The sequence below is a fragment of the Tauraco erythrolophus genome, chromosome 10 (genome assembly GCF_009769465.1).
Source record: "Tauraco erythrolophus isolate bTauEry1 chromosome 10, bTauEry1.pri, whole genome shotgun sequence".
NCBI classification, from domain to species: Eukaryota; Metazoa; Chordata; class Aves; order Musophagiformes; family Musophagidae; genus Tauraco; species Tauraco erythrolophus.
In genome coordinates, this window is record NC_141474.1 from 3,450,193 (window position 1) to 3,472,771 (window position 22,579).

Consider the following 22,579-nt stretch of genomic DNA (forward strand, 5'->3'; position numbering starts at 1 on the left):
CCAGCAAGCTGCTGCTCTTTTCCCAGAGTCTCCAGATGGTGCTGAAATCTTCAGAGCTTCAGGAGTCTATTTGTTTGTTTATTTTTAGGTAACTTCCCACACTCAGACCCTACTCAGGATGCCTCAGCCTTTCCATTTGCCCAACAATCTCGCTTTTAGCTCCGTCTTCGTCCTCGCTGCCGGCCCCCTTCCCAAGCGGGTCTGCGATGAAGCGTCACGGTTTATTATTAGTGTTGGTGCTGAAGTGCATTTTCTAAATCTCTGTTGGTCTTCCCTTTCCCAAAATAATTGGCAATTTCCTCTGAGTTCCGATCTCAGTTATTTGCTTACCTCCACGCTGGACCAAGACCTAGTTTTCCGAGGAGGCTTGGCTATTAGAAAATAAAAGAGAGAACCACTGATGTCATGTGCTGCTGGAAGAGTACTGCATAAATACCTGTATTTCTCATTCTTTTTAGGCTCCTTATTGTTTGTTTGTTTGTTCACGTATTTTCTAAAAAAAAAAATCCCATAACCCCATATTGTTGAATCTCATTTTAGGTCTCTAGAAATAAATTGATCCCACCTCTGTGCTTGAGGTGAGCTGGGATGGGGCTGAGTCCCAACCCTTGCAGTTCCACCAAGTGCAGCTGAGAAAAAAAGTTTTCCTCAAAACTTCCTTTTAGAGCAGATGCTGATTGGGTTTGCAATGGATCTTCCTGTTTCTTATGGAGTTGTTAAAAAGAGGTAGCAAGTCAAAACCCCTCATCCTTTGGTATCCTTTCTCTCAAATGAGGCACAAAACCAATAGAGTTACTGAGGTTTTTCCTTCAGTTTTTGGTCTTTAATGAGCATCCATGGAGACAGAATTGGATGGGTGCTGCAGATGAAGAGGGATAGTAGCAGAAAAGGACTCCATCCATTGCTCTGCTTTTCTGTTGGATTTGTTCAAAGTTTCAGGTCTTCTCCCCAGCGCTTTTCCTCAGGTGCCCAAGCTGCCCCACATTAGCATCAGGATTTTTTCTCTCATATTCCTAAAAAACTATGATTTTGTGGAATGGGAGAGAAATCTTCCTTCGACACATGCCAACAGGATCCATCCCACTGCAACGCCTGCACAGCACGAAACGGTTAGAAACGTTTCCAGCTAGCTCTGATCCTAGCCTGGATTTCTCCCGGTGGTCTTGAGACCAGATTCCTGGACACAGATACTCTCCTGACCCTCTTTCTCAGTTCCCCCCAACTGAGACCTACAAGCCAAGAGGGTAATCACTTGCCTCATTATTCACATACTCCAGTCGTTCCCCTTCCTGTGAAAACAAACCCGTAATCCCAATGTAACATCCACGCTGGATGAAGCAGCCTGCGTGCAGGAACTGTTTTCTCTTGCTCTCGCCATGATGAAAAAGGTCTGTGCATGCCGTCCTCCAAGTAACCATCTCCTCCTCCAAGTAACCATCTCCTCTTCCAAGTAACCGTCTCCTCCTCCAAGTAACCATCTCCTCCTCCAGTGGCCCAAGGGGCCAGCTGAGCGTTTGCTGACCCAATGTTCCTCTCTGCGGCCTTACCCAATGCCTGGGCTTCTGTTTCCACCAGAATTTGGCTTTGATCAGATGACGAAGAAGCCTTTGAGAGTGGTCACTTCTCTTCCAGGAGGTGTCCACTGTTACCCAGCCTGGCTAATGGAACCTGGGCACCCAACATTGCGTAAGGTATCCTAGAGATAGGGCAAGTGCTGATGTAATCACACATCTCTACTGGAAATATTTTGCCTGAGAGGTCCTAGGGGTCCTTTGTCTTTTCATGGCCGCGTTATTCGGTGGCATTTCACTGAGAGGGGCTGATACGTTCAAAGCCCACTTTCCATCTGTCCTAACTGCTAAGCCAAAGTTTACAGCACAAAATTTGTACCTGGATGTGCAACGCCGCAGGGTGGACAGAGGCATTTCCCCCTGGCTCTCAGTGTTTTTCGCTCCTTCTCACTTGATATTCTGTTCCTCTTCTGTATTTTTTGCTGCCTTGACACTTAATTGACTTTGTGCTTGTGTTTAGTCTAACACTATCAATTAAAACAGTGAACAATACCAGACCCAAGGTCAACCCTCGGACAAATCCATGCGTAATCTCCACCCTGATACTTCCCTTGATATGTACAGCTCATGAATTCTTTCCTAAACAGTTTCTCATCTTTCATACTATCTCGTCTCCAAACTCATTTTGCCAGTAATTACGATCGCTCTCTAATTTGATAATTTGTCCTTTAGCAATAGCTTGGTCAGAGTATCAGCTGAGCCCATCCCTTCTTAGGACAGTGATGATTGTAAATGCCTAACTAGAAGCTACCTGGTGCTCAGGGAAAGAAGCAATAATTTAAATGAAAGAAGCAATTTTAAATGCCAGAGTTCAAGTGATTTAATTCGTTCCTTCTACTTTCAGTTTTATTTTTTCAGTAAATCAAATTTTCCTGGGAGAATAACCACTTATCTCTCTTGCTCTACTATTTTCTGCAGAATGTACCATATTTTTAAGCACAGCAAGTATTTCTAGCCTCTCTCGGCCACTTCCTTCATACGATACTATATTATTTATGTCATCTTAGGTTCTTTTATATTAGATATGATCTTTTACAGCTAGTTTCAAGCTGGATTTTTCCCACTGGAGGTTTATTCTGTGCTTTCCAAAGCTGCATGTACAAATCTGGAAGGTAGAGTGCAGGAGGTGGGCACAGCACATCGTGCTGGGGTCAACATCCTAACGCAGCAGATGTGATTTTATATCATATGAGGAGGAATTAAATGGGAAAGAGTAAGGACTGGGGCAGGTCTTGAGAAGACCAATATATGCAGACAGTGGAGGCGAAGCGTGACGGCAGGCTAAAAAGACTCTTTTGTGGTGTTTTGCTGTAACACTTGGCAAGGCTGCCCTTGCTTCACACCCTGCCTCCTTCGCTGAGGCACCAGGGTGGAAAAATCAGCTGCGGAGGATCCAGACGGTAGGGAGGGATTTAAACACCCCAAAGTTCTTGTCTTTTCTATTAGATGGAGAAGTGAGCAAGAATTGGTGTGCTGAACCTTCTACCATTCTGCCTCGTTAAGTCACGTAATGCTATGAATAAGCAGGGAGGCTCAGCTGAGCTTTCTAGGAATGCCAAAATCCTGTTGTCTTTCACTCCATTATTATCTCGTCGTTGGGCCCATGGAAGGATTCGGTACCCGCCACCTGCGGAAATCAGCGGCACGGGCAGACAAACACCTTTGGATGTGTTTAGTTTCCATGATTTTCAACGCTTCTGTCTGAGAATACAAAATTACTTCAGGAAAGGCACTTGCAGACCTCTAAATCAATGAGAATAACTGAATTATTGTGCCCCGTGTAGCTCAGGGCACAGAATTTCACCTCTCAAGACAGCAGCGCACTGGGGAAGGGACATCAGCACTGTCCCCCACCAAGGACGTTGCGTGTGTGTGTCCCAGCTTCCAGGCAGGAAGGCAAGGGCAGCCTGGCCTTCACAGCCCTTTGGCCAGTTATTTTGGGAGATCCAGGACCAAACCTGCCAGCATCTGTGAGCACAAGTCCGGTTTTCAGACTGAACCACTGTTTCTTTCAGCCTCAACCCAAACCAGCATTTTCGTAGCATCCTTTCAGCGTTGGAGAAGGGAGGATTGCCATCGCAGGGGCTGCTGCTCGCAGGGCTTTTTTCCTCCTTTTCTGTGTGAGAACTGGGCAGCGGAGCATGAGGGGAGTTCTACAGAGCTCTGGCTTTCCCAGCAGAGGACTGCTGCAGCCCAGCAGTCCGTAAGCGCCCTCTGGTGCAAACACAGCCGGCCGGCTTCAGCCTGCTCTACCCAGCAGATTTAGCCAGTAAACACAGAATTGTAGAACCATGGAATGGTTTGAGCTGGGAGGGACCTTCAAGACCATCTAGTTCCAACCCCCCTGCCATGGGCAGGGACATCCTCCACTACACCAGTTTGCTCAAAGCCTCATCCCACCTGGCCTTGAACACTTCCAGGGATGGAGCAGCCGCAACGTCTCTGGGCAACCTGGTCCAGTGCCTCACCACCCTCAGAGGGAAGAATTTCTTCCTTGGATCTAATCTAAATCTCCCCTCTTTCAGTTTAAAGCCATTGCCCCTTGTCCTATCACTACGTGCCTACTTAGGTGCTGAGAACCCAAAACACAGCCGGCAGCTGATCAGGAGTTGGAGCACTCATTAATTTGCCCCAGCAATGGGCTGTCAGGTTTGCTGAAGGCAGTGGCTGAGCCTGGGGTTCCTCGGGCTCACGGTGCCACCAAAGTGGGAGCATCTGAGAAATGAGGGAGAGAAATCGGAAAAGCAATCGGCTCCCTGAGTTACTCTGGAATATGAGGTGCAGCTGCAGCTACTTTTGAAGAGTGAGGAAACTCCAATTGCTCATAATTATCTTCATTTCTGCATGAGGGTTACTTGCCAGCACGGTAACTTGCTGTTGGTTGGGATAAGGCGGGATCCTGTGCAATCCCAGCCGGTGTTGCTTCACCTGCCGAGTACCGGCTGTAGCCGGCGGTGCTGAGGCAGGATCCGCACCAGGGATCCGCACCAAATTCCTCCCAGTCCTGCAAAATCGATGCGTGCCGCAGCGATAGGGAAGGCAGTAAGAAAACCGTTGAAAAAGCAAAACCGGAGAGAGATGAAGAAAAACACACGTCTCCTAACGGAAGGGATGGAAAGAGCTGAAGCGTCCCACACTACTGCTTCAGCCTTGCGTGAAGTGCGATTCATCGACAGGAGGATTAAAACGCGAGTAGAACAGGAATAAGGAAAGCGGAGGTGGAAGGCTGTTTGCTTTGAGAACGTTCCGTCAGTAGGGCCTGAATTTATCTCAGTTTTCACTTCGGCTAATGACTTAAGGAAGTTTTAAGCTATTGGGTTATAGTGGAGGACCGAAACATGCCTGGAGGACTAGAGGAGATTAACAGTAAGCCCGTTTATAAAAAGCAGGCTAGTTGATAGAGTTTAGAAGCCTGAAAACTACTAGGACAACCTCTTAAACATCTAATTCCTACGGACCTGCAATATAGTAGGATGATTGATGAATTTATACGGACACTTTATCAGAAAAAAAAAAATGCTTTAAATGAAACAAAAAAGCTTTGTTTGTTTGCTGACCCAGAAAAGAGAAAGATGAAGATCGCTTGGCTTTAGTAATGTTATTGATATCTCAATGTTGCGTCCAAGGAAAAGATCCTGTGGAAAACCTCGCCCAGCCTGAGGACGGTTACAAGAGGAGACCGTGTCTTTCCTCTAGTGATTTCTGAAAAAGAGAAGTCTTTTGTAGGGACGCTGAAGGCCATTTCGTAGAGGACAGGATCCTGCTTAGGGTAAGGTTTGGAAGCTACACGCCTTCGTCTGGTCACTGCTTGCTGGGCAGCGCTGCCAGGCACCACGGTGCTGCCACGCAGGCACGTCCTGGCAAGCAGGGACAGGCTGTGAGCCGACACTCTCGTGTCCTTTGCTCACCTGGCTGCTCCATGTGGAGCTTACCCACTGCACGTGCACAGCCCAGGTGTAGGTGACTCCAGGTGTAGGTGACTCCAAGAGTCTTCTGCCTATTTGGCATGGAGAAGAGGAAAGTCGCAGGAGTCGCTCGCTTTCAGCAGCTGTCTGACGTAGCGCGTGTTTCTGGGCCACTTCTCGCTACCGCAGCTCCTCTGTATGCATCAGGCAAGGCTTCCTGCTTCTCGACCCGTGTTTTTAGGATAAAATGTTCCACGTGCGTTGCAAACAGCCAGGCTGAATACAGGACAGTTTGGGTGACGGTGCCAGAAATGCCTCAAGGAAACACAGTTTGCATAAACCAAAGCGGCCGCTCGTTTATGTAACTGGGCATCGAGTCTCGCCGTCAAATCCAGGCCAAAACATCGCTTTGCTTTTCTATCATTCTTTACTCGGTGGGGAAGCTTCGATGCAAATGTCTCTCTGAAGAGAGAAAAGACTTGGAACAACAATCTACTGGAAAATTATATCCTTCAGGTTTTAAAACATACCTTCTGTTGGTGAAGGGCGATGGGTGAAACAAACCAAGCTGTGCGCGGTAAATAAATAAAACTGGAAAATAAAAATAAAAAGATGGCAAGATGGAGCCTGTAAAATCTTCCTGACTGAAATAAGAGATGAATTTGCAAAGGTGTCAAGGCCAGATGTGAGGGCTCACGCTCCCACAGAGGTCACACAGACACTCAAAGCACAGTGATGTTTGAACACTTTAGGCACGGCACCAAGATCCTACGGATTTAGGAATGTTAATGTGCTACTGCTCTGGACTGATACACTTCCCAGGGAAGTTGAGAAGTCTCTTCCCATCTTTATTCAGCGCCTGGAACACCAGGCTGCTGACTTGACACAGAGAAATAATTCAGTGGAACATAAAGGAACAGCACAGCTGGCTCAGAGCGTATTTAACATTCCCGTGTTTACATTGTAATACCTAAGGGACAGACGGTGCAGTGATATTATTTATTCTTCTTTTTTTCTTTTCCTCAGAAATGAAGACCCATCACAATCTAAGGAAGCTGGAAAAAGGCCCGTATAATCATTCCTCAGCAGGACATGTGGCGGAAATCAAAGCCCCCAGATACAGCTCCAGCTCCAACTCAGCTTCTGGAGATGGGGTAAGTGGTTTTCAAGGATAGAGAAAAGGGGAAAAAAAAGCAACCATTTGGTTCTGATCCATCAAAACTGAAAGAGAGGAGATTTAGATGAGATCTAAGGAAGAAATTTTTTCCAATGAGGGTGGTGAGGCACTGGCACAGGTTGCCCAGAGAAGTTGCGGCTGCCCCATCCCTGGCAGTGCTCAAGGCCAGGTTGGATGAGGCTTTGGGCAACCTGGTGTAGTGGAAGGTGTCCCTGCCCATGGCAGGGGGGTTGGAACTAGATGGTCTTTGAGATCCCTTCCAACCCAAACCATTCTGTGATTCTACGATAAAACAGGCGCAGCCTCACATATGGCTTGTCCGATTAACAGATCGGGGTACACATCCACGCCGTCGAAACTCATCCAAGCTCACCCTACGCAGGAGCAGCTTAACAGTGGAAACCAGCCCGACACAAACCTTTCTGAGCTGGTGGCAGCTGCCAGAGCTCTCACTTCAGTGAGCCACAGCTCACACGTGAGGAGCTACTTGTAAGAAACAGCACTATTGTAACGCACAGCAGTGAGAAATATTATCAATAAAAAGATAAAAAAGTAGCACTGGAGCAAGGGACAACATCAAGAGAGTTGCTCATGTGCTCGGAGCAGCTCCCTGGATTCGTGAGGCTGTGATGGGCTCAGCAAAGCACCTGGGCAGGCGCGGCAGCCCGTTCCTCAGAGATTAACACGTTCCCCAAGTCAGCTCGGTCCCCCACCGGGCAATGGTACTAGTTGTGAAGCTGATGAAACCATGGAAACATCCACTCTAGTCATAGGGATAAGTAAAGCTTAAATGGTCTTTCATTTCCAGCTTGGTTTTTTGGATTCTCTCCCATTCTTATACTCACGCAAAAAAAAGGGCTCTTGTGCTTCACACGTTGAACGTGTGGTCCCTGGCCACGCAAATGTCACACGGACATTTTCGTACTCAAGAAGCTGCTTCTGGGATGCTGTTTGATTGCCAAGAAACTCTCAAGTTTAACCTGAAGAAGATTTCTATGTGAAAGCCATGGAAAATTCCCAAAGAAGAAACTGAAAGCCAGGGTTTTTTTCCTCTTAACTTACTCCTACCTGAAGCACCTCTTGGGCAGCCAGTTTAACAAGCAGAAGCTGTCCAAAAATAAAAAAGAAAGAAATCTAGAAATTATAATAGTTTTAGAAACCTGCTTGCTGCTGTGGGTAACGCCACCCTGGGTCAACGCTTTCAGGTGTGGTTGATCCAGTCATGACCTACCTCAACGGGAAGGGCTCCTCTGCTCAGAGGTCCTTCAGGCAGATCCAGAGAGCCCTCTGTACTAGTCTACGCTTTGTTCTAGTAGCCTCCGGGATTGCTACAGGCAGTTTTTCCCTCTGCAGAGAAAAATTTAAAAGAAGGTATTTCTGTGGAAAAGTCTTTTCTCCAAAAGCAGAGGAAGGAAAGTAAGTGTTCAGAAACGTAACCTGGTAGGTAGCAGGAGCACTTCTGACAGTGTCAAGACAAAGACACTCTGTAAACCACAAAGCTTTTAACTTGGTGTCAGTACTTCTGCCAGAAACCCTTAAGATTTACCTTTAACCGACCTTTACAACATGGGTAACGATGTGTTTATTGTGTTATATACCTGAGCAGATACAAAGGAGAAACTCACTTTGGAACATCTCATGGGTATATTTATTAGTCAGGAACAATCTGCCCCAAAAGCATGACCCATTCTCCCCGCACAGATGCCTGACGTGCAGAAGGCAGATTTCAGCACACTAATTTACATACATAAGTTCCTGGATTTGTTTAGGTTTGAGGACAGTAGTTCAAGAAAAGTCTTGTTTGTCTTAATCACTTGAAAAGCTTCTTTCTTTTCTTTCTCCACTGTTTATTGTCCACGTCTTCAGTATCGTCAGGAGGATCTGGTATTACAAAGCCATCAGTCATTTTATAGTAGACCACTGTGGAATCTGACTCAACTATGGCCAAGGTAACCGACAGCGGGGTGTCGGGATCCTCTTGTGGCAGAGACGCTTTCTTCAGGATCTCTCTCATCCTAGAAGAGGAAAGAATTGATTAGGAAGGACTCCACAGCAACCTACAGAGAGCACAAAGGTAGGAGTGAACTGCTGCTATTTTTCTTCAGCCTGTTTTTATTCTGCAAATTTGCTTTCACTAAAGAAGGTATAATATCCGCTCTAATAAAAATCCAACGTGGTATAATCAAGCAACACAATCAAGTACAAAGAATCTTATAAAAATATACGCAGTTACATACACAGAATCATAGAACAGTTTGGGTTGGAAGGAACCTTCAAGACCATCCAGTTCCAAACCTCCTGCCATGGGCAGGGACACTACTTTCCACTAGACCAGGTTGTTCAAAGCCTCATCCAACCTGGCCTTGAACACTTCCAGGTATGGGGCAGCCACAGCTTCTCTGGGCAACCTGTGCCAGTGCCTCACCACCCTCTGAGTGAAAAATTTCTTCCTTCTGTCTAATCGAAATCTCCCCTCTTTCAGTTTAAAGCTATTGCCCTGTGTCCTGTCACTACACACTCTTGTAAAAAGTCCCTCTCCAGCTTTCTTGTAGGCCCTTTAAGTTCTGGAAGGCTGCTAGAAGATCACCCCACAGCCTTCTCTTCTCCAGGCTGAAAAGCCCCAACTCTCTCAGCCTGTCTCCATAGCAGAGGTGCTCCAGCCCTCAGATCATCTTGGTGGCCTCCTCTGGACCCACTCTGACAACTGGAAATGGCTCAACACATGCTTCTAAGCTTTGCTTTAGTGTGCTACTGCGCACATGCCTCGACCATCCTTCAGCTACCACAATGGTAGCATGGCAATCCCCAACGGCCTTATTTTCATTAGATAAAAAAAAAAAAATAAAATCTATCTCAATGAATAACACATGGTGTTCAATTAGAGAACGAAATAATTAAGACTTGTTCCATTTGTAGAGATAAGTCTTCCAGTGTCTGCGCTACAGTTCTCTGCCAGACTGTGGAAGACCCAGAAACTGAAGCCAGGTTTCTCTACCTCCCTGTCTAGACTAGAAGCCACAAGACTAATGTTCTTCTTCAAGGCAGTCAGCATAAATAACATCTTCCTTAAAAATTCAAGACAAAGTTATGCAATTTTTCCTGTTGGGCTTATTTTAAGAATAACATGCCAGTTGCTTTTCAGTTCAGAGCTGAGGACAACACCGATTCCTGGAGTCCTTGTATTACTGGTCTGACTGGGGAGCAAGTACTGAAGGAGTGCAGTGCCCCGGGGCAGAACAGTAACACTTCCCACAGCAAGCATTTCCACAGGCAGCTTTCTCCTTCACCTAAAGGTCGGGTGCAAGAGGGCTCATCTGGGATTACCAGGACAGGTTATGATCTGGGAGAGGTCAGCTATGCAGCGGGGAAGAAAAAAAAAAAAAAAAGTTAAATAAATCACCCCTCACTTCATGTGCCCCTGAGATCTGATTCACCAGAAAACACACATTTCTGAAGCGGGGCACTGTAGTTGAAAATAAGGCTGTTTCTAAACGCATCAGCTTTCAAACTTTAATCATCATCTTCCTTCCCAACCTCTTTGATCCCTTAATAAAAGCCAAATGGAAAGTGGCAGAGAATAAGCAGCAGCCTGAAAAGCCTACGCCATTAAGCCCATGACCCTCTCAAGTATCCATCTGTGTTCCGAACTGTTCATAATTCAACTTGGCTAAATCCAGTAGTGCCTTTTCTTTTGCTTTCACTACTGGCCCATGTATAATGCAAGGCAAGGCGACACAACACAGTCATTTCATGCAATGGAGACACTAAGGCTGTGAAAAGCCATATTCTGGTCTCCTACCATCAGTGTGAGGTGAGAACCTCTCATAGGAGGAGAACAAATAAGCAAAGAGATACTGTACTGGCCACTGGCAGAAGAGATATACCTGCAAAAGACTCTTACTTCAAGCAATGTGACAGTAACTTCTCTGCTCCCTAGCACCTTGGCACTGCTTTGTCTGCACATTTACTCGGCTGGTGCCCCAGCCTGAGGGCCTTGCTGTGGGAACACAAACTGCACCGTGGGTATCAAGGAGAGAGTAAACGCCAGCCTGCCTTCCAAAGCTGTAGGGAACTCCTGGATGGAGGTGCTCTGCAAGGAGAAAGAAATTCATCCCACTGTGAGCAATGCCTCAAATAGGGCAAGGCCTTCCAGTGAAAGCACCACCCAGTGAGAGGGGTCCCGCGCCTGCTGGAGCTGCAGCAGTGAGCACCAAGCGATCCGGAGTGCACAAGCAGGGCCAGGCTTGCAGCAAGCAAGCACAAAGGAGCTGAACGTCGAAGGCACAGCAGTGAAGCGCTGCACTTCTGTGCTGACGCTGGGCACCTCCTGCTCTTGTCACTTCCAGCTCCTCTTTAGGGGTACCTCCAGCACCACAACATCTTGCTGTAGCTCTGGTGGGTGACGAGGGCCTAGGACAGGATTCCAGATGTCCTTCCAGACATGCTACACATGCACAGGGCAAGAATCCACTTGTCACATCTCAGCCTGGAGGAAGCTCCGAATAAGTTGTCAACAGTGAGGCCAGGCTTTTTTCCCCACTGAGGACAGAACTACCCATGGCTTTTATGAAACAGTGGCTGTTAATCTCTTTCTCCTGGGAATGTGAAATAGAAATAACAATAAAAAGCCAAATAAAAGGGCGCAGCTACCTGGGAGAGATATTTTGGGATCAAACCTGTGTCGACGGTGGACAGTCCCATATCTGGAAGCGCACTCAGGCAGTGGCCTGTATTGTCCTGTCAGCCAGGGCAGAAGCTCCTTTAGTAACCGTCACCATTTCTCTTCCTAGTCTATTAGGGAATGGATCTAACAGTGAGGCCTTAGATCTAGATCTCCCATCACTCATGATTTCTTCTTATATGGTCAAGCACAGACATCTGAACCTTTATTTCCCCCCATTGAGCACTTAGAAGATGCACCATGACCCCCAAAGTAGCCAGGTCCCGACAACAAGATTAATGAACATTTCTTCACATCTGTGACTTACTTCTCAGGAGATCCATTTCCGGGCTTTATGCAAAGAGCACAAAGACATGCCATTGCCTCAGGACGATCCGCTAACACTGCTGCCCACAGAGCCCAGTGCTTCCCACTGCACACGGGGAACCAGCCTTATCATTGTAAAGAATCACAACTGCAAACGCAAGATTCTCCTCTTCCTCCTTTTGTCAACACAGGCAGCCCCAAAACGAGAGCTCTCATTCACGCGTATCGCAAGTAGCCATAACGCCATGCAGCACATCTGCAGATTAGGGAGAGGGTATCTTCTAAAAGAATAAACTTTGGAATTCAGGAAGTCTGTATCAGATGCCTGCGTTTCCTCTCCTCCCCTGAAGGCATCACTGTTAGCCTCTGCATCCAGCATGTTCCCAAAGTTTCTCTGCAGCAGGAGAAGCCTGAGAACATCTGGGTTTGTGCTGATTTCACTGCGCTTGCTACCTGCCACAACGAAATACTGCAGGAAAGGGAGAGTTTTAATCCTTTTGATGTACCTAACGCTATCTACGTAAAAAAAAAAAAAACAAACAAAACCAACAACCAACCAAACAAGAAGTGTTCTTGGCCTTCTGAAATTCAAAGGAATGCACGTTTGACCTCCTAAACAAAGCAAGAAGCCTTTATTTCGAGATACAGGCCTCTGGGCTGCCCATCTCACACAACACCTGAGTTCAATGACTAAAACAAAATCCTAAACGAGAAGCCCATATGTAACACCTGACCCCAACAGAGCTAGCCAGCTGTCAGGACAATAACTGAATGGATTAAGTTAATGGTTACAGAAAAGCTCCTTAACAACCAGTATGTCTGCTACACCATACAAGTGATGTCAGTTATAAAAGATGGCTTTTGCTTAAGTAAAAGGGGATTTAATGTTTCTGCAAGTATCAAATACTCTGGAAGTATCAAAGTCTCTGGAACAGGGAATTCAGCACATCCAGTGCTTTGGCATACTCCACCAACAGTCTTGATAACCTCCGTTCACCAGCATCCTTTTCCTCATGAGCCACAACTTCGTTAGGACACGTTCTGCAAACACTGTTCCCAGTGATACCAAGGGGTCCACACGACACTGGTTTTGGTTCCCCAGCCTTTACAGGCCATTCTCCAACAGTGTGAACCCCACAGAAGCCCTGGTGTCAAGCACCTGGCATGGCCTGGCTCTACTTGGCTCCTCCTTTTCAGCAAGCATTCAGGTATGCCCACTCCACTGGCTAGACATCGAGTTTTAAGCAGAATGTAGAGACTTAACACGAGAAGAGGTGCAGCTGAGAAACAGTTAATACTGTTCTGCAGTGTTATTTTCTGAATGAAAGCTTAGCACATTTTCAATACTGTTCATCCACAGGCTCAGCTTTGTTCATCACCTCAGACTTGCCCATCCACAGGCTCAGCCTGGCTAGGAAGATCAGAGACAGTCGACCCTATACATGCCACCTTCTCAGGATTTACGCCAATGAGTACCTGGGTAAAAAATTAAAGGCATCTAAAGCCCCAAGAGAGCTCACAGAACAATCAATCACATGTGCTGCTGCATGCACAGTGGGAAGTCCATTAGTTAAAACATCCTGGAATCACTCCTCTCGCTTCTTTCCTCCTCCCGATGAAGAAAAGCCATGGAATGTTAAAACAGGCAACACTGAAGCTTTAGATTTCCCACACAAAGAGGTAGGTCTCGAGCAAAGGCACTGTGAAAGAAAAATAACATACATAAGCTAGGGGAATACAGACACCACAAGAAACACTGGAAAGTTTTATTTAAGTCCCATAAATAGAGTAAGACTAAATTTTTCTCTTTTTTTAATAAGAATTCTTCCCTGTTGCTGATCATACAGACCCAAAGTTTTCAGAATAGGTTGAAAACCCATCTTTAAAAACTGACGGCATCTGCATGTTCGCTGCCAGCGAGGATCTGCTCCCACTGAGCCAAATGCCAGTAGGATGAAGCCCTCAGGAGCTTTCCTAGCTTTCCACCTAGGAAACAACCTCACACTCACCTCACGTTGCCAGAGATTAAAAGGATTTAAATCTCAAATACGTGAAGGAGACGCTGTTATACCAAAGTAAGAGCTGGAATTTCCAAAGTCCTTTGCTTTAGAAAAAGGGCTTTAGAAAAGGCTTTCTAGATACCTGCAAAGTAGTCAGTAGGGATTTCTTTTTTTCTATTAGAGAATTAGTCATAAGGGCAGGTTTAACGTATTTAACATCATGCCAGGACAACTGCAGCTAAGGTAAACAGCACTGTGAGTGTCATCCTGCATCTGCCCTTACTGCTGCATTCGAACTGAATGGCAACAATGAACTTATGTAGTCTTCTACTGCTGTAGCAATTAACAGCTTAAAACCAAAACCCAACAACAAAACAAAACAAAGAAACCCATACAAATCCATCCAAAGAAAAGAGGAGAATTTTCCATCTTTCCCCCATCTTAATTTTTTATTAACAAAAGACTTTCGTACTAGATAGGCCTTCAACACACATCAGAAGTTGGTACCGTCTTTCCTAGCAAAAGGACATTGTCCTTTCCACTCCAGAGAAAGAAACCAGTACACAACTGGTGAACTTCAGGCAACTGTAGCTTGAGGTTTCAACTGACGGTCCAAAAACTTAAAAAGAACAGAATCACAAAGGAAAGACAACACGAGCAGTAAGTTTTGTGACGAACAAGAGTATTTCAGTGATACATCCCATGCAAGCACCTCTGAGAAGCAGTGGAAACATGGAAAGCTCAGAGGAATTTCATGGAGGCTGCACAGTGTTCCGTTGAACTGAAATGGAACTGCTGCCTTCCCTACCATAAAAGCCAAAGCCTTTCAATCTGCCCTTTATGCTTGGATGAATAATTCATCGCAGGCTTGGCCAGCCCAAACAGCTCCCTCCCCTCCATGCAAGGCAAGGCTGGAGAGTCAATACAAGTTGGTCTCTGTACCGCTCCAGAGAGCATTACTCCGTGCAGCGGAGCGCGCCATTGTACCGGAGTTGTTCACACAGGGCCTGTGACAAGAGAGCCAAGGCAGAGGAAACCTCTCGTAAAGCACAACACCTTGAATTTGGCCAGCACTACAAAAGCAGCACAGCGTGGCTCACCATCAGGAACGCTGCTCCAGACCCAGCTGCAGTATTAACTCAGTGCCTTGAAATATATGGGAAGAAGCACATGGTAGTGGTGGGAGGTGTAAATGGAGACCACTGTTTCTTAGGATTTGTTTCCAAACTACAGGAACATGGGATGCTAGAAGAAACTCATGTTTTTGTAATGGAAACAAACAAACAAACAAACAACTAAAGAAAATACCACGTGCCTCACCCATCAGGAAAAGGAACTGAAACCCCAAGCAATATGAAGTCTTTTTTTCCATGGAGGTTGAAAAAGAAAACAAGACAAATATGCAAACAGGACGAACCAGAATTCAGCAGAGTTCTACAGGATAGAAAGTTCAAGCCTAGCACTGCGTAACCAATTCAGTTGTTGATAGTTTAAAAGTGATTGATGTGGCTCATGCAAAGAGTTTGCCATTAGAAGCTGTTAATTACATTTTAAATGTGTGATTTACTGTACGAGTAAACTCAAATAATGCTAATAGCAGAAGAGCTACTCACAAAGCTGCAAAGAGGATGCAGGATGAGGAGCACGTCACGCTTCCAGTGCATTTGAAACAACAGTGCTTCTGACAAGCAAAACCACTTCAGATCAGAGCAAGATCTATTTCACAAACCTCAGATTTAGAAGAGGATCAATCACTTCCAGTCCTCAGATTTGCTTTTAAGGACGCTTATCAGCTTTAAGATGAAACATTTATGTATTCTTTTCCCAAAATTATCAGTTTAACAAAATAACCCTTTCCCTCTTAGCCTCAAACAAACCCTGCAGTCTCCATAACCTCCTGCAACTGACTTCATCCTTCATTTCCAACATTTGTGCACAAAAACCAAACAGGGCAGTGATGTATCATTTGATCTGACAGTTCACTAGTAACATTTTGCTTAGACAATGTTATTCATCTAGGACAGACAGCATGTAACTCCATTAGATCTGGCATCTAACTCCCTGGTCCTTGGAAGGATCAAGGCTTTCAATCCTATTTAGAAAAATCTAGCTGTGCCAGATTTATTTATTGAAGTTGGAAAAGACCTTTAAGATCAGCAAGTCCAACTGCAGACCGTCAACACTGCAAGCTCTCCTAGGCTTGCTGAGCTTGGTTTATGCAAGTCATTTCTGCTAGCTTTGAAGCAGGACCACCTGTATTTAACCGCTTCGTGCCCTTTGAGGAGCCATAATTCTGGAACGTACTGACGATTATACACTTGGCGTGCACCAAGGTGTCATCTGTAGTAGTGAGCAGCGCGTTGGTGGTGATTGGTCTAGGCTCCATAATTTTGTGATTCAGTGAGTTATCGCGCAGCCTTACACCAGCAGGGCAAGATGATCAGCTTCCATCAAGCTGTTTGCAGAAGTGGACAGCAAGCTTAGTAAGCAGAACAGCTTCTGCCTTAAGCAGTTAACTGTCATGCACAAACTGGACACAGCGAAATCTTACAATAAGGTAAAAAACATGGAGCGGATTTTTTTTTTTTTTTGTAGGGCACTCATATTTATCATTTGCTTACATGTCTTGCTGGTAATTTCCACAGCAACTGTACTGGGGCCTTCTAAGGACACACTCCTCTGAGTGTCAGCCAAGCAGGAATCTTCATGAGACACCTGGGAAGGCAGAGCTTGGCTGAAGTGGCTCTGAGAGGAAAACCACACTGGGAGCCCCTACCCAGGCCTTCCCGGGTAAGCAAGGAAATGCTGCCCATAAACACTGCCATTTGCTCGCTGCTATTGCAGTTAGCACAATTCCAGGCCCAGCACTGAGGACAGAACATTTTCACCTTCCCAATCCCCTCCAAAGGCTTACTTTCAACAAGAAGTGAGCTGTGTTCACTTGTACTCATACCTCTTCCTCTACCTTTAGCAGGCAACACAAAAACCCAAAGCATTGCTTTGAAGGAAACAGCAAAGCAGCTAAGTACAAAAGCTGTCCTGTCTACCTATAGCTCGGGAAGCCAAATGAGAAAATATCATCTTGCTAGGTAAGATGCTCTATGCTACGTAACTCTGAGCTACAGTTACTGTCTGTACCCCCGTCTTTCGCGTACTGTCCCAGCAAAGGAGCCCAGGAGCTGCTGCTGGCCTTTCTCTACGCAACCAAGCCAGGCCCCTCTGATCAGTGGTGACCTGCTCAGGAAACGCCAAGCGTGCATACGCACACGCACGTTCGGTAACGCCAATACCAGCATATATCATCTTCCTGCCGGGCATCTCTGGGCATCGGACACATACGGGCTTTAATGGACTCACCCAGTGTTGCAGCTCGGCATTCAGCTCATTTTAGCGACGATACGCTCTATGTAGTTGCTCTGTAGCAAAACCTAGTCACAAACTGTACTTTTAATCATCAATGTGATGCATTCACTCTTTGCTTCTCTAACACACATCCTTCCAGTAATGGATTCCATCCCGCACTGGTGCCAGAAGCAGAGCAAACAGCATCACCGCAGTGCAAACAAGTTCAGAGGCTCCAAATGAAAAGCCCCAATGAAACAGTAAAAGATAGGACATACATGCAGCGCAATATCTCACTGTCATTAAAAGCCAATTAGAACATACTTGCTGGCATTGATCCAACACCAGGAATCAAAGTTTCCAACCTCGGTGGAAACCTACTACATTAAACAAGCACAACGACTCAGCACATGGGTGGAATTTTTCAAAGATCCCACATCCTAATTCGCTGCCTTCTTTTCCCACCTAAAATCTAGTGTGAGCTGTGAATAGCAGTGCGTCCCTCTCACACACGTACAGTGATCTGCTTCTTGCAGAGTGGCCGAATGACACTCAGCATTTCATCCTGCAAGACCTCTCAGCAGCTCTCCTCTGCTGCGGACATCACACCCTACTTCTCCGTATGACAAAGCCCACCAGAGTGATGACCAATATTTGCAAAGAGAAGATTTTTCAGCAAGTAGTTAATACTTAAATCCATCAATATCTCGTAAGTCATTTTCTTCTCCCTCACAAGTTAATTCCTTCTGAAGATGTTCTCTTAGGAAAACGCATAGCAGAATTAAGATGGAAGTCTGTTGGCAAGAGACCAATCTGTCACTTCTAAAACCTAAAAAATAAAAAAGCAAAAACCACAGCATGTCTAAAGCATCGTTCCTAGAGTCCACAGACACACACATCTGCAAACTGTGATTCATTAGCTACCTACTACTGTGTCAGGCTGCTGCCAACAGAGCAAGAGGAAACAGCAAACACTAGCAAGATCTGAGCACATGCTCCTAGCAAGAGCAGGAACAGAACAAGTTGGAAAATGTACTACCATATGACGGAGCTGAAGTAGTTCAGGTCTTCAGAGACATCACAGGAAAGAATGGTAAATACTTGTAAAAGAACATGGCTGTTACCAGAGAGAAAAATCATACTCTATGTGTGAGGCTGCTCTAAGGGCCAGTTAAATTATACTGTCAAATTATAAGCAGAAGCAGAATTTGTCCATGCTGCAAGTATCTGTAATACCACAAAATCACAGCTGTGTTGTCCTTCACTTGAAAATTAGTCTTGCATGTGTAAGGAAATCACAGCTCAAGGGACAGTTAGACTTCAGATTCTGGGTAAGCGAGCAAAACTTCCGGTTGAAAGTAGCCAAATTATAATTTCAAAACAAAAAGCAAACCAAAGAAAACCCCAAAATTTTATTCTTAGATAGGTCCAAGAGTATTTCTTTCCTCTGAGGTACTTTAAAGCCCAGTGATGCAGAATGTATTGCTAGATTTCCCAGACTACAAAAAAGCATAAGAATGTTCACAGCATAAGCTGTGAAGGTCTTGTATTCTAACCTTGTCTCTCAAACCCATACTTCGATATCCGTTGTTATCTCCTTGAGCATATGCAACTTCTAAACAATATGAAGTGTTTATCAGCAGAAGGAGCCATTTGCTGTGGGAAGCTGACATCAAAGGCATACCACTTCCAGGGAGGGAGCAGCAGAGACTGATGCAGCTTAGAAAATTCAGGAAATCTCAACTTCGCATGTATGTTTGCAGCACCCAAAATAACTCTGCTTACAGGCTGAGATACCGCTTTCCTCTGATCCTCCTTTGTTTTCTCCCTCCTTTCCCTTTTGACCAAGACAGCAGCAGCCTGTTAAATACACAGAACCACAGAATGGCTTGGGTTGGAAGGGACCTTCAAGACCGTCTAGTTCCAAGCCCCCTGCCATGGGCAGGGACACCCTCCACTACACCAGGTTGCTCAAAGCCTCATCCAACCTGGCCTTGAACACTTCCAGGGATGGGGCAGCAACAACTTCTCTGGGCAACCTGTGCCAGTGCCTCACCACCCTCATTGTAAAAAATGTATTCCTTCTAATCGAAATCTCCCCTCTTTCAGTTAAAGCCATTACCCCTTGTCCTATCACTACACACCCTTGGAAAAAGTCCCTCTTCAGCTTCCTATCCTTCTTTTTACCTTATTGGTAACATGAGCCAAACACTGACCACATCCTCACCTCTCATGGCTTAACGATACGTGCACAGGTACCGGAACCATCACTTGGAGACTGTCCTGTTCTTTTTCACGTGCGTGTAAACATACGAGTTGCAGTTCTGCTACTCCAACATGCTTCACTTCATGCCAGTTTCTCCCTAGAAAGGTTCATCATGGATGAGAAGGACCAGAACACAAAACACAAGTTTTAATCATTCAAATATCAACTTTGGTGTGAAAGGTAACATCTAAGGTTCTGTTTTCCCCTCTGTCTCCTCACAGGATGTTTCCCATGAGAGACAACTATCCCATTCAACCACCAAGTTTCCCTTCTGAGAAACAATCCTGTTAAAGAAACCCACGGGAGCCGTACTAGTCTGCTGACTCCAGAGCTACACTGACTGATGGCGAACAGGGATCTGTCTGACAAAGCTTTGCATCCAAAAGGCAAAAAAAAAGAAGATAAAAACACGCAGCTTTAGTCATCTGCAGCACAAAACCACAATCCAAATTTGGACTTTATCAGTGCCCTAAACTGCAAAGGAGCAGGTGCTAAAAGCATGATTAATGATAATACACAGTTATTCCCTTCTGCCTGAAGAAATAAGGCTAAAAGTTTTTGCTGCAGAACTACAGGAGCCTTCTCTCAAAGCCTATTAAGGCATTTTCTTCAGAGGTGTAACAATAACAAACTCAGCGCTTTCCGGCCTGTAAAATCCCTCCCTTCCCTGACCTTGAGAACCACCAGTCTCCAAGAGAAACTAAAGTATTTTTATTAGGCTGGCAGCCTGCCTATGCACAGTCCCTTTTCAATAAAGCCAATGTGGGAGAATCGCTGGCAGAAGTCCATATATCACGTAACTCTGCTCCACTCTTACAAGGCACCAGAAGACTGCACTGCATTTGTCATAATTATTGCCACCAGACTTCCGAATTACCTTCCCTCCTATAGGAATCTTTGCCCTTTCCAGAAAACACCACTCTATTCAGGCCGGCACACATCAGCCATTCACTAAATGGTAACCTTAGTGAAATACTCTGATTTAGTAAACTTGACATTAATCTATGGATGACAACTCTATCCATAGATTCAATTCAGCACAACCACTGAACTTGTAACTTCACCTTCCTACACCTTTTTTCCTTCCCCTGCTCCTCTTTTGCCCCCTTTTTTTTTTTTTCCCTCCATGCCGAGAACCCTGGAGCACCTGCACCTGTAACCGCTGGACAAAACCAGCCCAAATCTTCGTGAAGGCTCCGGCTTGGCACAGGATAGAAATCTTCAGCGTCAAAATATCACCTGTTTCTCAGGTAACCATCACTGCATTAAGTCATGAAAAGAACGCCAGGGACTTTTGTAGGAAAGGTCCTGCTAGTGGATAAACTTTAATAGCACCTAAAGGCAAATACATTTATGGAAACGTCTATCCAGACACTTAATTGAATTACCTTCTAAGAGGTCCAGGTACACCACAAACGCAGCGTAGATTTGAGCACTGTCAGATATATCAAGAGACATCATTTCTGTGAACTGAAACCCAAAAAGAAACGTTGGTCAAGGAAAGCAGAAGTTTTATTAAGAATACACAGATCAAACCCAGAACCTGCACAGCTCTCTAAGCCACTGAAGTCAGAAACCAGTTTTAAGGACTAACAGGCAATTAAAAAACAGGAGTTGTTTTCTGACAGTACCTTAAGAGCTCTGTTTTCCACAGGCCCTCTGTTTCGGCATTTAAGAGAGAGAGCCAAATAAATCAATGAGGAATCGCAACTATTTCTGGAACAGACGGCGCTTTGTGGGGAAGGGCTGGGAATTTTACCTATTTTTGCTGCAGTACCTCAACATAAGACGACAGCCAAATTAAACACCTCCGCGTTTTCAGTACATTAAAAAAATCAAGATGGAATCAAAGCTCCAGAGACAATTGCGCTTTCCAGCGGTGATTTCAGCATTTACAACCTCGCCCCCTGCCAAAGCCGACGTTCCCCATCGACCCCCCCCCCTCGGCTCTCCTCACGGGCCGCCAGCCGAGCCCTCTCGACAGGCCCGATATAACAAACCGCGTTATATTTAAAATGTCCTCACCCAGCACCTCTTCTCGGGGTGGCGGACGACCCGCTCCCCCGGCCCCTCGGCCTCGGGGTGCCCGTGATTATCTACGAGCGCCCTCGCCCCGAAACGCTCCTCAGAGCCGTGAAGGGGCGGGAATCCTGTCAGGGGCCGCGGCTGCGGGCATGGGCGGGAAAGCGGGAACCCCCTGAGTGACTGAGGGGACCCTTCCCTCAGCGCCCGGGCCCTAACGGTGCCCCCTCCCGCCCCTCATCACCCGCACAAAAGAGCCCCGCTCCTACCGTAGGGTGAGTCGCCATCCAGTTGCCGCCGCCAGCCCCCCCCAGCCAGCCCCCCGGCTCCCACCCGCCCGCGGAGGTGCCCTCCGCCGGGCCGCAGCCCCCCTCCGCCGCGCCGGCCGCCGGCTCCATGCGCTCCCCGGTGTAACGCGACTTCGCTCCGGGCCGCGCCACAGCAGCCGAGCGCTCCCCCGGCAACCGCGGCGCCGCTGCCGTTCCGCCTCCGCCCCGTTCCGCTCCTGAGGCGCCGCGTTAAGCCCTGTTTACAGCCAGGATGATACATGCACCTCCTCCCAGCGGGTCCTTTTGCATCCCGGTTTTCTGATTCCAAGGTCTTATTTCGCAAGGAAGCTCGGGGATCTCAAATACCCACCTCAAGCGGCAGCAGCAGGACGAGGTAGCCCAGAAAGCGGGGCCAGAAGGTCCCCTGCCCAGTGTGGAGACCCAACAGCACAGAGGACACCATGAAAGAGATGTGGAGCTCGCAGAAAATAAGTTTGAGGTGAACAAGGTGGGGTTTATAACCCAGGCACAGATTTCAGCCTGTTTGGGTGTAGAATATTTTCTGTGGGAGGCAGGGAGCGCTTCAGAAGTACTTGATGTTACAGGTTTCTGCAGAGCACCTCTGTGCTTAATTCTTTTCGTTACCTTTTGCAGGTACCGTCAGACACCAAAGGACTGTCCACGGTTCCCTGGAGCCGCACCTGGGTGCCGCGGCTTTGCCACCCGTACCACCGCTGGCACCGGGGCCTTCCTGGGAATGGTGGGCCCCTGGAGCCCTGAGGTGAGTGGGAAACCCAGGGAAACTGAGGGAAACGAGCGAGGGGGGAATAAACTGCAGATGAGCATAACAAAACCTGATCTGAGTGAAAGTCCCCTTGGAAAGAGAGGGAAGCGCCTGGAGAGAAAGTACAAGGGGAGAAGAGTGAAACAAAAACAAAAGCAAAGAATATGTTGTTAATGTATAGTGTCCAAAGGTTTTATAGACTGGTCAAGAGATTTAGATTGAAGGTATTGTTATTAAAAGCATCTTGGACTGCTTT

At 46.4% G+C, this 22,579-nt stretch overlaps 1 protein-coding gene across 1 annotated transcript; it reads right to left on the reverse strand.

The window, feature by feature from the left end:
* Nucleotides 1-8,463: 8,463 nt before the first annotated feature.
* On the reverse strand, nucleotides 8,464-21,668 carry TSEN15 (tRNA splicing endonuclease subunit 15). The gene is made up of 4 exons (XM_086617694.1): nucleotides 21,540-21,668; nucleotides 20,637-20,718; nucleotides 19,210-19,345; nucleotides 8,464-8,668 (listed from the first exon to the last, which is right to left on the reverse strand). Exons 1-4 carry the CDS (start codon nucleotides 21,666-21,668, stop codon nucleotides 8,464-8,466), a joined length of 552 nt encoding a protein of 183 aa, XP_086473820.1.
* Between the last annotated feature and the right edge of the window lie 911 nt (nucleotides 21,669-22,579).